General features: G+C 48.2%; 1 protein-coding gene and 1 long non-coding RNA gene across 4 annotated transcripts in view; one reads left to right on the top strand and one right to left on the bottom strand.

The window, feature by feature from the left end:
* LOC117804128 overlaps positions 1-1622 on the bottom strand; it is a 55952-nt gene extending 54330 nt beyond the window's left edge. Inside the window, exon 1 of the long non-coding RNA XR_004628361.1 lies at positions 1015-1622. This is a non-coding gene — a long non-coding RNA (uncharacterized LOC117804128). The remainder of the gene's footprint in view (positions 1-1014) is intronic.
* Positions 1623-4570: 2948 nt separating this feature from the next.
* Positions 4571-13799, top strand: part of LOC100469784 (paired immunoglobulin-like type 2 receptor beta) — an 11837-nt gene continuing 2608 nt past the window's right edge. Inside the window, exons 1-4 of one of the 3 annotated variants that reach the window (XM_034669881.1) lie at positions 4583-5748; positions 6060-6452; positions 10479-10673; positions 13773-13799. In XM_034669881.1, coding sequence (XP_034525772.1) covers positions 5694-5748; positions 6060-6452; positions 10479-10673; positions 13773-13777 — 648 coding nt within the window. In that variant the 5' untranslated portion in view covers positions 4583-5693 and the 3' untranslated portion in view covers positions 13778-13799. Of the gene's footprint in view, positions 5749-6059; positions 6453-10478; positions 10674-13772 lie in introns of all 3 variants that reach the window. The other 2 variants (XM_034669882.1, XM_034669880.1) reach the window with 2 other exon arrangements.

The raw sequence follows: 13799 nt of genomic DNA, 5'->3' as shown, positions 1-13799 counted from the left end.
ACCCCCATGCACTCATCTCAGATGCAAGCTTCCCCTCTCTCGGTCCTCCTGGGTCTCACCCTCGGCACATGCTTGTGTTGTCCCCATGCGTGTTCGTTAACCACTTCCTCACAGTTATTTACCCTCCAGTGAACGCCCAGGGCCCTGAGGAACCCTGTGTCTGAACTGGGAATACAGTGAAGCCAGTCTTCACGCTGGAAGGCAGACACGGTGGGAGGGACTGTCAGGTGCCAACGGGCCAAGGACCCAGGAGACCCCTGTGAGCTCCAGAAGCTGGCAGAGGCAGGAGGGACCTTCCCCAGAGCCTTCAGAGGGGGCACGACCCTGCTGACACCTTGAGTTTGGCCCTCTGGCCTCCAGAATGGTGAGAAAATACAGTTCTGCTGTTTCAAACCAAAACCACATAAATACCACAGCCGGTGACACGNACCACATAAATACCACAGCCAGTGACACGCAGTGACACGAAGTTTTGGGGCTGATGCGAACTGCAGCCCCACCTCAGCTGAGATCCATTTGCCACCTCCCTTGTAAGCACGTGCTCAGATGGCTAAAACCATTTTACAGTAAAGGAAGGAAGAGAGAGGAAGAGGACTTGTGTGTCAATCATAGTTCATCCTAAGTCAGAATTCTGTGAAATGCACATAAGCAAATTCATTTCATGGCTTTTTCTTCTAAATGTGCTAAGTCACCTAATGACCACCCAGAAACCCCCCCAGAGGGAAGTGTGCTGGAGCTGATTGTTACATCTTGGGGAATGTTGCNGGGGAATGTTGTGAGCCCTCTTTCAACACGGCCATTATTAAAATTTAAGTGTGTGCACAACACTCTAAATGTACCTCATGCCACTGGACTGTATACTTAAAAATGGTTAAAATGGTAAACTTTTGTGAGGTGCGCATGATCACAATGAAAAAATTGTAATCAAGAAAAAATTAAATATAAACTCACAATGAATTATATTACAAGAGAAGGAAGCGCGTCCCTCCTTATTTTACCACATATTACTGTTACCTGTGCTCTTGAGGTTGTCCGTGCTGCCGTGTCTGTGCGGTGGGAATGATGGAGAGCACCTGTTGCGTGCTTCTTCTGGACTCAAGTTCAGTGACTTCACACTGGGAGTGGGAGCCGTCTGCTCGGCCGCCATCATGAAGAGCCACAGACCCGGTGGCTTAAATAACAGGAATTTCTCCTGGTTCTGGAGTCCAGGAAGTCCAAGATCAAGGTGCTGGCCAGGTAGGTTGCATTCTGAGGTCAGCCCTGATGAATGGCCTTCCTAGGAAGGGCTGTGGGAGGACTGGAGGAGGTGGGGGAAGCTAAACTGCTGGGGGAGCTGGGAAGAAGGACAATCATTTGGGAAAGCACCAAGCTCACAAGGCGCACAGACCTGAGCGCTGTCCAAACTCTAGACCTGCCCGGTGGAGGGAACTGGAGTGGGTGAGATGACCCATCTGAGCCTTTGTTTCTTCCTTTGTTGGGTGGGAATAAAATTCCTTTACCTCACAGGATTGGCCTGAAAAGGAAAGGTAACAGACAAAACAGGTCCTCAGAGTCCGTGTCCTTGCCCCAGGGCACTGGTTCTCAAACTTCAACTGGTTGGAGTGGGGCCTGAGACCTTTCACTTTTACAAGTTCCCACTTGTGGGAACCACAAGTTCCCACTTGTGGGTCCACACTGTGATATGAGGTACGAGTGTGTGTGCTTGTAGTAGGTATATGTTTAACTTTGTAAGGAATGGTGTGAATAATTGCACCTCTGTACGTTCCCACCAGCAGTGTAGGACATGTCCAGTTGTTCACTTCCTTGCCAACAGTTAATATGACTGGTCTTTCAATTTGAGCCATTTAGCAGATATATGATGTGACCTCACTGTGGTTTTCATCCACATTTCCCTAATGACTAATGCTGTTACACATCTTTTCATGTGGTTGGGAACTGTATGTCTTCTTTGACGAAGTATCTCTTCAAATCTTTAGCTCATGTTTTGAGTTGGGATTTTTTTTCACAAATTTTGGGGGTTCTTTGTATATTTGGGATACAAATCCTTTGTCACTTATGTGATTTGCCAACATCGTCTCCCAGTCTGTAGTTTCTTTTCATTTTCTTGATACTATCTTTTTTAAAAAAAAAAGATTTTATTTATTTATTTGACAGAGACAGCCAGCGAGAGAGAGAACACAAGCAGGGGGAGTGGGAGAGGAAGAAGCAGCAGAGCAGGGAGCCCGATGCGGGGCTTGATCCCAGGACCCTGGGATCATGCCCCAAGCCAAAGGCAGACGCTTAATGACTGAGCCACCCAGGCATCCCTTGATAGTAACTTTTGAAGAACAAATTTCATTTGAGGGGCTCCAATTTGTCAATATTTTCTTTAATGCTTTTGGTTTGAATCTAAGTAATCTGTGCCTAACCCAAAGTCACAAAGATTTGCTCCTGTTTTTTCTTTTTTTCTTGACTTCCATAATTTTAGGACTTACATTTAAGCTGATGATTCATTTTGGGTTAATTTTTGTAGATAGTGCAAAATATGAAGTGAAGTTCATTTTTTAAATATAAATTTGTAGTTGTTCCAGTACCAATTTTTCAAAAGACTGTAATTTCTCCACTGAATTGCCTTTGCATCTTTGTTAGATATAAATTGACCACATAATTGTGGGTCTCTTTCTGTACTCCGTTCTGTTCCATTGATCTCTTTATGTCTTGACACCAATACATTTTGATTACAGTAGCTTTATAGTAAGGCTTAAAGTCAGGTAGTGTAAATCCTCCAAATTTGTTCTTTCAATTTCATTTTTTAGCCATTCTAGGTACTTTGAATTTCTGTAGGAATTTTAGAATTGGCTTGCTAATTTCTACAAAATAGCCTACTGGGATTTGGTTGAGATTGTGTTATATCTACATATCAATTTGGGAAGAAATGACCTCTGAGCAGTATTGAATACTGTTCATACATATGTATGAAATCTCCATTCATTAATCTTTCATTTCTCTCAGTAATATTTTATAGTCTTCGTGTTCAGATCTCGCACATCTGTTGTATTATTTCTAAGTATTTCATATTTTGAAGCTATTGTAAGTGGAACTATTTTCATTTGACTTCCATTTTTTGTCATATTTGTCATAGAAGAGCAACTGATTTTCGTGTATTGCTCTTGTATCCTGTGACCTTGCTTAAACCACTTGTAGCTCTAGAAGCTTTTTTTGTCGATTCCATTGGATCTTCTACATAAACATTCAAGTCACCTCTAAGTAAAGAGCTTTTCCTTCTTTCTTTCCAATCTGGATGCCTTTTGGCTCAATTCTTATACTCACAGGGTTTTAATTTATACGGGTGACTGAGTGATGACACAGAGAAGGTAGTGACACTGAAAGAAGGTTTTTATAACTTACATTTCTCATAGAGAAGGAAAATGCCATGACATAGAGGGCCACCTGGGGAAGCTCTAGAGGAGGCAGAGGCAAGACCAAGGGGAAGGCACAGACCATAGCCTTTAGGTGTGTTTTCCCCTGGCAAGACAGGGCAAGGAAGGGGAAACAGTTTGGGATTGGCCAGTTTGACTAATTCTGGTAGGCTTTGGGTTACACGTATTATCTCTAGTTGTCTGGCACCTGGCATAGGATTGACTCATGGCTGAGGAAATATTGGCTTGGTGGGTGAGAGTTAGATAAAGGAGGTGGTTTAGAATATGGGCCCTGGATTGATTAGTTTCCATAGGAAAGGCATGCTCCTAGAAATGCCCTTGCTCTAAGAATAGGCTAGCCTTGGGAGGGGCCATCTCTCCCCAGTCAGCAAGGCCACACATGTCAGAGCATCAAGAATGCAGAAAAAAAATTTTTTTAATTAATAAATTGCCCTGGTTGAATGAATGAATGCCAAATACATAAATACAGAATCGAAGAAAACACAGAACAGTTTTATTTCTTTGTCTTGCCTTATTGCATGGGCTAGAACCACCATCACAATAAATGGAGGTAGTTAAAGCAGGCATCTTTGCCTTACTGCTGGTCTTGGGGGGAAAGCAGGAGCAGGGTGAAGTACTGTGGAGGAGGTAGGGACTGGGGTAGTGATGGATATGGCTAATGAGGAAGGGAAAACAGAAACTTAGGAGAACTTGGGAGAAGATCTAAGGCAGTATTCTCAAAATGTGATCCACAGTTCATAGCCCTCATTCTGTCTCTGCTCCTGATCATGTGCTTCTGACCCCTCCCCCTTGGCCACCCTCTGAGCTATAAAGCTGCATTTAGGCTCTGTCCATCTATGAATCACAAAACTCCAGGCCCTTCTCCCACCAGCAGCCCCCTCTGTGAGAGCCACAGCTCAAGGCTGATTACTGGTCCCTCTCATTGCTTCCACCTCCAGAAGATGAGGCCACTTCCTGTGATGAAATCATGCTCTCCCACCATCACCATCTACTCAGTAAGACAATGCCAACCACATCCGGGGGAGGGAGGGAGCAGAGCCTCCTAAAACCTGCCCAGGGAGTCACCAAAGGTCCCAGCCCCACTCTCTCACCCCCACCCACCACCAGTCACAGGCTGGCAGGGCCCTCCATTGGAGACTGTCCAGGGACTGTCACCAGAGTGACTCATTACTTCTGGTCAGGGACAGCTACGGATTAGCCAGGGCTCTCAGAGCTGTGGAAGGAATCACCTTAAGAGCATTATAAAAATACAGCTTCCTGGGGCTCACCCCCTAGAACTCTGCTCTTGGGAGCTGAGGCCCTGAGGTTGTATGGGGCAACCAGGCAGAAGCACCCAAAAGGAACAGAATGCTCTGTGGACTCAGCAAGACTGGAGTTTGAATCCTACCATCTGAGAGTCATGGGACCTGGGACAGGGCTTCCCTGAGCCTTGGTCTCCTCATCTGTAGAGTGGAGGAGAGAAGGACCTGCAAATCCAATCTTGCATCCTGGGGGTCAAGGAGTGGCCTCCAGAAGGCCCGCCCTCACCTCTTAACCCCAGGGAGGGTGTGAGACTGCACAAAAGGGACTGATCAGGGCAGGGAAGGGGACTGGTGGGCCTGGGGCCTGCACAGGACTCAGGAGAGGGACTGAAGGGGAGCCCCTGCCGGGAGAGGGAAAGACCTGGAGCAAGCTGGGTGTCCCTGGTGCTGGGGCAGGAGGTCGAGGGCATCTGACTACCAGTGGTTCCCTCCTCCTCTCTCTAGGGGGCTGTAGCTGGGCAGAGACTCATGGTTGCCTCTCCTCTCACTGGAAGAGCTGAAGCTGGTCCTGCTGCCTCCCCTTCACCTGGGAGGACAGACAGAGGCCAGGAGCTACCCAGCCAATGAAAAGGAGAGCTAGAGAGACAGACACTGACTCCTAAGGAGAGGTAGAGGGCTGGCTGTAGCCAGGAATCAAGGTGGGAGGGAGAGGCCACACATGGCCAAGGTCAGAACCATGGCCCTCAGGGTGAAGATAGAGGCTGGGGGCTCTGTCATGGCTCTCCGCACTCTGACCACAAGGAAGCACTTTTGCAATAAAGGAAAAAGAAGAAACCAGATTGATAAAGGAAGTGCTGGTTACTCTGGGTGCGGGTGAGTTTGTGGAAGGCTCTCACCCTCCCTTGCTCTTCTGAAGGGGCCTGATCCACGCTCTCCGGGTGTCTCCTGACGCCCCAAGGAGGGGTGCCTAGGGCCTCCCCTCTGGCCTTGACGGAGCCGCTGTCTTCTCCTCCCCTGGGAGGAGAGTGAGGCAATGGGTCTGTCCCTGCTGCTGTGTCTGCTGCTGCTGCCGACATGTCTGCAGGCTGGTGAGCGTCCGGGACACCCTGGCTCTGCCCCGAGGCCCAGCGAGTCCCCAGGAAGGGCTGTGGCTGGGCAGTTAGAGAAGGGGTCTGCTGGGGTAACTGGTCAGGCCTCCCAGCCCCAGCAAGAGACAGTGCTAGGTCAGTACCAACCCTTCACCCTCTTCCCTTCCCCAAGCCTGGCGAGGTGCACCCAGGCCAGAGAGCCAGTCCTACCACCTGTCACACTACTGGCCCTGGGTGAGGGCGCAGAAGGTCTGGGGTAATCTTAATCTCTCCCAGTGGCTTGAAAGTCTCTCCTCTCCCCCCTCCTGCAGATAGCTCAGAAGAATGCAATTTAAATCCTGACTATCGTCAGATAGACCAACCAAAGCACCTCTCAGCCCCCATAGGTGGCTCCGTCCACATCAATTTCTCATTCTATTACTGCTGGGAGTTAGCCAAGAATTCCAGAGTAAGTGTGGCCTTGAGACGGACACAATTCCATGGGGAGTTCATCTACAACAGTACTTGGCCGTTCATCCATAAGGACTACAAGAACCGGATCTCCCTGAACTTGCCAAAGGGTCAGAAGTCTGGCTCCCTGAAGATATCGAACCTGCGGAAGGAGGATGAGAATATGTACTTTTGCCGGGTCCAAGTGGAAACACGAGAAGATGGCAAGAAGGTGTGGCAGGCCCGCCAGGGGACCAAACTCACCATCACCCACGGTGAGTCCAGCTGCCCCGGCAGCCATCATGCCCACCCTGCTGAGGCTCTTAAAGGCCATGGTGCCCTCATCCCCCAGGCCTGGCCCAGGCCCCAATCTTCCTGCTCACTCCTTCTCTCAAACTCCTCTCCCCACATCCACTTCCTCTCCAGCCCTCTGCCAACTCTACTCTTTCTCCTCCCCAGGCCTGGGCTGCTCTCCTTGCCCATTCCCTTCCAGGTCCCACCCCCACTCCCCGGCCTCAGCACCTTCTGGGCTCCCCAGTTATCTTCCCTTCTTGCTCCAAGCTGGGGCTCCAGCCTGCCTCCCTACCCTCGCCCCATGCCATCCCGGTGGACTTGACTTCTTCAGGATGTGGGCTGCCTTCCCTTTGTCATGTGTCCGTCTGTGCAGCCCCAGCCAGCCCCGAGCCTTGCATCTCCCCACAGCCATGGGCTCAGCCCAGCACACACAGCAGGTACCCAGTGATGACCCGAGAGCCCAGGTCCCCTGGCAACACCCCATTACCTGTTTTCCCAATCCCCCCACTTCCTTCTCCTGCTCTGCTCCTCGGAACCCCACCCACAATGCTCCCTGCCCAGCTCCCGCCCTCCTCTCCTTTCCCATCTCCCTCTTCCCCTGCCTCCATCCTCTTGACCCTCCCTGCTCCCCCATCCCTACTGCCCACCTCTGCCTGTACTGTCCCCATTGTCCACTCCAATCTCGCTCCTCTGTGCTGGCTTTGAGAAGCACGTGTGCAGCAGAAATATGGCAGCTCTCGCTTACTGTGCACTGTTGGGTTGAACAACTTGGTATGTATCACCCTAGTGAACCTTCCCCACGACCCCACAGTAACAGTGGGTACTGCTGTTGTCTTCCTGTTACAGATAGGGACACTGAGGCTCCAAGAGCCCAAACGCCTGCACAAAGCCACAGTTGTGGTGCAGGTGGGACTTGAACCCAGTTTAAGCCAGAGCCTCCACTCTTAACCAGTAGCTGCTCAGCCTCACCAGCTGACCTGATCATATCGTTGTCTTGACCTATCTTTCACCCAATGATGGGATGTGTCACATTAATGGATCTTCCCATGTCACTCAGCAGGCCGCGGGAACTTGAACCTAGGTTTGTCCCCAGAGCAGTGTGGGGAGGGCGTCTCTCCCAGGAGCAGGCACTGGGGGATGCACTGTCTGTAGGCAATTCCTTAAAAACTAAAAATCGTAGGTTTGTTTTACAACCAGTTGCACCAGCAATTCTGAGCAATGCATCACTGCTCTTGGTGGGAAGGACACTCTCTGTGGCCCCACCCTCGGTAACCCCTGCCCCGTAGGACCACCGTGCTGGTTTAGAGCAAATAGAGCGGCTCACAACCTGAATTAGGCAAGACAGGCTTGGATTTATATTTCTGGCACCTTCTCCATCTTCCCTTAAATGGCCTTTCTGGGGAGATTTTGGCTCTCCTCAGACCCCTCCTTCCTCCTTCCTTAATCTTCCTAACTTTTCTCATTTCTCAGTTTCAGTCACATTTGCTATGAGTTTCATCAATAAATTAATTTTTTCTATTAATACAATTAATTGGATATTCATGCTCATATATTTTTTTAACATACAGGAAAGTAATAAAAAGAAAAGTTTTACCTAAGTGAAGTACTGCCATGCAGACATCACCCTAAAGGGATGTTTGCAGCTAATAGAACTGATAAGTTTGTGGTTAGCTTAATAATGTTTTTTACATACAGATGTTTTAGTTTTGTAGCCAAATCTTGCTGTATTCTCCTTTGTAAATTCCTGTTTTTATTTCTTAACCCAAAATCCTATGTTCCATTAGGGGCTGAAAATATTTTAATTTCTTCTGACTTTTTAAAAGAATTTATTTATTTATTTACTTACTTACTTGTTTGCTTATTTGCTTATTTATTTGAGAGAGAGAGAGAGAGTGTGTGTGTGTGCGTGCGTGTGTGTCTATGAGCACAAGCAGGAGGGGAGGAGCGGAGGGAGAAGGAGAAGCAGACTCCCCGCTGAGCAGGACCCTGAGATCATGACCTGAGCCAAAGGCAGATGCTTAACCAACTGAGCCACCCAGGCGCCCCTAATTTCTTCTGATTTTTGTATGCTTTCTTTTGACAGTAAAACTCATTAATGTAGTGAGGATTTCTTTTGGTATATGGTGTGAGAGGTAAAGAACTAAATTGATCTTTTTACCAGGAAACAAATCAATCATCCCAACTGCGTTTATGGAATCTTTTTTCTATTCTCCATTGACTTATAGGCCTGGCCTTTTTGTAGGATAGCACCCACTTCTGGTCTGTCGACTCCATTTCCCTGTTCTGCCTTTTCTCTTGTCGCTGCCACACTGTTCTAGGGACTGTAACTTGGTCATGTTTCAGTGGCTGATAAGACTATGTCCATCAGAACCATGTTACTTCTTCAAAACCCTTATTATGGTTTTGGCCTATTGCTTCACATAAATATTAGAATAAGTTTGCCAACTTCTGAAGAAAACAGCTATAGGTATTTTTTAAATCAGAATTACATTAAACCTATAAGGCAATTGAAATGGAAATCAGTGTAATGTCCAATCTTCCCACCCAGGAATGGCCCCTGTTTTATACCCCTCAGTAACCTTTGGAGTGTTCTTCTAAAGACCATGTAGGGGCGCCTGGGTGGCACAGCGGTTAAGCATCTGCCTTCAGCTCAGGGCGTGATCCCGGAGTTATGGGATCGATCCCCACATCAGGCTCCTCCGCTATGGGCCTGCTTCTTCCTCTCCCACTCCCCCTGCTTGTGTTCCCTCTCTCGCTGGCTGTCTCTATCTCTGTTAAATAAATAAATAAAATCTTTAAAAAAAAAAAAAAGACCATGTAAATATCTCACAAGGTGCTTTCCTCTAAATCTTTTATTTTTATTATTAATATGCAACATTATTTTTGAACATTCATTTTTCTATAATTTGCACTAGAAAATATTGTATAATTCTGGCCAAATGGTGGGTTATATGCACATTTACCTCCCCTCCCTACCGAGCCCTGCTAAAATGACAGCAAAGAGAATTTTTTAAGACAAAATCCACACGGACAAAAAATATGTGAGTCATGTGGTCAAAAACAATACTTGGGAAGCTGGAAACACATAGACTAATGTACCTGCCCTAGGAGACCAGGGGAGCTTAGCCCTAAACCAGCAGTGGGGAGACCCAGAAGAAAGGCAATTTTTACACTGCAAAACCCCTTGATAGTTCACGAAGGGCGACCCTAGAACCCCCGACAGTGGGAGTGAAAGTGGGTCAGAAAGCTGGAGGACTGTGTGAGAATCTGTTTAAGAAGCAGGGAAACCTCTATGCCCGCTTCCCCACCCAGCAGAGACTGGAAATTTGCTTTCCAGAAAGGATGGACCAGAGGGACTCTGGGGGCAGTACCCCAGGCATACTGGGGGCAAGGGTTCACTCCTTGAAACTGGAGATTTGGTGAACTGATGAGACCCTAAACGCCTTGCCCCCCTTAGATGCCTCCCAGGACTCAGGCATCCCAGCTGGTATCTCCCACATCACCAAGGGTAAGAAATCAGGAGATTCTTCTCTGGGAAATCTATCTGATGGGCCCCAAAAAGAATCTAGAAATCCTAACAGATCCTACAGCCCACTAGCTGACAAGCACTTTCTCCTAGAACACACACACAGCTTCCAAATAGCTTGGCTTTGGGCACACTGGCAGCCAAGGGGGCAAGGACTTGGATCTCCGTCTTTCAAGGAATCCCCCATCCCTGAGGCTTGACCCCTTCCCCTCTGCTGTGCCTGGGATGCCTGAGGCTAGAGATTTAGTGATTCCCTATTTGTTGGTGATGAAATGAGGTTCTGAGGTCACAGCACTGACGGGAGGTAGAGTCAGCATTTAAGCTGGGTGATGTGGATTCCTTACCCCTTCCCTGTGTGAGAGCTTCAGAGAGTTGCTCCCCTACCCCAATATTCCCCAAACTAGGGAACAAGGTGACAAGTCTCATCCAGAAACCTCCAGTCCTCCAGAGGAGAATCTGCTAAATTCTCATGTCTTCTCAGCTGCCATGACGACCACTGAGGGCCCCACCAGCACTGCCCCCACCACCACTGGCCCCAGTGCCTTGGAAGGCAATGGGAGCTCAGCGTCTTCACCCTTGAGTGTGGGACCTGTTGTTGTAGCGGCACTGGCTGGTGCCCTGATCAAAATTGCGATTTTGGGACTGATACTCTACCTCCGGTGGAAGAGAAGCAAAGGTAAGTGGTTCTGGGCCACGCCCCCCGCCGAGCCATCATTCTGCATTAAAAAATGCAGATCCCTGCTGGGCTTGAGGTCTGGGCGTGGGAATCTGCATTTTTAAAGGTCTCATCAAGTGGTGTCTGTGTGTGATCAAGTTTGAGAACCACTGCTCCAGACCAATCCTTCTCCACAAACTGATCATTTTCCAGTTTTTGTCTTTTGACTTAATCCTTTCTCATCAATCCTCACCTTTTGGTTCATGGGGATGGGAGGGTCAGCCCCAGGAAGAGTAAGGAGAGAACAGAAGGGACAGGAAGCTGGCTCAGCTCAGCAAGCATTCGTTGAGGGCCTATTTTCCAGGGTCTGGCTTAATTGGAGATAACAATGTAAATAAAGCATAGGTCCTCCTCTCAAGGAACTCAGTGGTGGAGGGAGGGGAGAGGGAGTGGCTGCCTCATTTGGAAAGAGCTGTAGTCCTTTGGGTGGAAGGAGGGGAATCGGGGGGGACTTCCCATAGGAAGTGTCCCTGCAAAAAGTCTCAAAGAACATGAGAATTAGCCAGGCAAACGGTGAGGGTGGTGAAGAGGTCACTATCCATGCAGGTGCAGGAAATCAGTGTGTGAACTCTAAGTAGCTCAGTGCTGTGGAGGAGACTGGAGATGGGAGAAGAGCACCTTGTAAATGACACCCAAAGCCTCTGATCCCAGAGGCAACCTCAGCTCTGCCTTACAGATACATCAGTCTGCAGTGGAGGGGCCAGAGGGGGCCAGGTGGGGCCAGTGTAATGTGGTGGCGGTGGATGGAGGGAGCGAGCCAGATCCTGGAACAGTTTAAGAGGGAAAACCAGTAGGATTTGGTGATTGGACTGGTGTAGAGGTGAGGGAGTGGGAAGAACCAGGGTGAATGAATCCATGGTGAAGCCACCGAACAAATTAGAGAACACAGGGTTGGGTCAAAGACCATGTTTGGGGGAGAGTGATGGTTCTCTAGTTTGGGATATGTGAGAGATGCCTGTGTGGCATCTGAGCAGAGATGTTCATCAGAAATGTGGATGTGTGCATTTATAGCTCAAGAGGAGAGAGCTAGAGACATTCATTATTTACACCCAGCACCCTCCAATATTGATTTGAATTCCTCTGAAGAAGATTTTCAGTGAAAGGAGATTAGCCCCAGCAGATGTTAAAGCACAGAGGTGAAGAGCACAGAGTCCGGACGGCCTGCAGTCAGATCCTGGCTGAGTCAACTCTGGGGCAATGATACTATGACTCTGTGCCTCAACTCACTCATCAGGAAAATGGGAAGAGTAATTATACTTACCCCGAGGGTTGTCATGACAATTAAGCGTAACACACTGAGAATAGATCCTGGCACGGAATAAGGACCATATGAGCAGTAGCGCCTGCAATTATTAAGCTGTAATAATTAAAATGATGCGATGCTGTCATACTAAAACACAGATAAACCAATATATGAAAAGAGAAAAGCCCACATATAGGCAGGATGAAACAGATCAAAATATATTCAGGAATTTAGAAGGTTAATAAGTAGTATTGCTAATCAATGGGGAATGATGAGTCATTCCACACATGGTGCTGGAACAACTGAGCAACCGTCTGGAGAAAATAATATTATCTCATAATTTGCACCAAAATAAATTCCACAGAGATCAATCAAAGAGTTAAATGAGGGGGAAAATAACCCCAGTACTAGAGAAAGCATGTGAGACCATCTTATATCCATGGAGTGGAGATGGCCTCCCTAAGTATGACATAAAACCTAAAAGCCATGAATAAATATATTGATAAACTCAATGATACACAAATTGTTTTTAATTCTGCAGAGGAAAAAGGACAGCGGTTGTTTCTAGAGTGAGGATGAGGTTTGGAGACGTAGAGCTGTGACAGTCACTGAGGGAATGGAAGATGGCATCTCAGGATTGCACCCAGATGAGAAGCCAGAGCTCTGTAAAAGCATCGCTGCACATGATCATGTTTCCCCCAGCAGTATTAACCATGCAGATTTAGAAGCTTCTAGAACTTGTTGCTTAGAAGTTACGTTCCCCTGCTGGCACCAGAGACCAAAAGTAACAGGGCTTAGAGAAGACAGAGTTTCTTGTTTCCCCTCATATAAAAGGATGAGGAGGCAGATGGCAGAGGCCACTGTCCTCAGGCACTCAGGCTTCCATCTTCCTGCTCACTGTCCTGCCTACTGGCTTCTATCCTGAAGGTTGCCTCGTGATCCAAGACGGCTGCTCAGGCTCCAGCCATTATTTCTGAATCCAGGCAGGAAACAGGAGGAAGGAAGAAAGGATGAAAAGACCACAACTTCCCCTTGAACCATATTGGCAAGGATGTGGTCATAGGTCTCATATCTATCAGTAGGGGAGCACACAGCCACCCCAGATAAAATCAAGGTGCTGTAACTGAGTAAGAAGAAATGAATGGATATTGGGTAAGCAAATAGCATCCCCTGCCATAGGCTGCATCCAGAACTAAAGATGTGTCAGCTAAATGTGGAAGAAGCACAGGAGAACGGGAGAGGTCAAGGGGCTAGTGAGAGGGGGAGTGGAGAGTAGAGGATCAGCAGGGAGCTTGCACAGCCCAAAAGAAAGTGGATTACTAAGGGATAAGAGTTCGGGGGCTCAAAGCACAGGTATAGCAAGCAGGATGATGGTAAGAGAAACCTGGAAGGAAAGAAAGTTGGAGCATAAAAATGATGCTGGCATTTAATATTTCAGAGTTCTCAGTCCCAGAGAAAACAAAACAAAACAAAACACCCCAGGGTATGGCAGAGTAGAGGGCACTGGAGTTTGGGGGACATGAGTCCCATGTTCAGAGGGTTGTCTCTGTGGATGACGGGACCTCCCAGGATGGTTTGGGTGGCAGGGGGGATGTCTGTGGAGCAGGGGCCAATCCTTGGGAAATGCCGCAGAGAAACTGGGGAGGATGAAGAGGGAAGAGGGCGGTGGGGAGACCGGCGGGTTTCAGTGGCGTAGGGTGGAGAGGAATGGGCTGCAGCGCAGACCCTGGTTCCAGCTATGAAGTTCCCAAGTCAGGAGAGAAACAACCGCCACTCCCCTTCCACTGTCTCACGTCCTTCTCCTTCCTTCTCACCAGGATGAAGCCCAGGACAACAGCGGCGTC

The sequence above is a fragment of the Ailuropoda melanoleuca genome, chromosome 10, assembly GCF_002007445.2.
Source record: "Ailuropoda melanoleuca isolate Jingjing chromosome 10, ASM200744v2, whole genome shotgun sequence".
Classification (NCBI taxonomy): domain Eukaryota; kingdom Metazoa; phylum Chordata; class Mammalia; order Carnivora; family Ursidae; genus Ailuropoda; species Ailuropoda melanoleuca.
The sequence above is the reverse complement of the archived record's forward strand: the minus strand, read 5'-3'. Positions and strand labels throughout refer to the sequence as shown.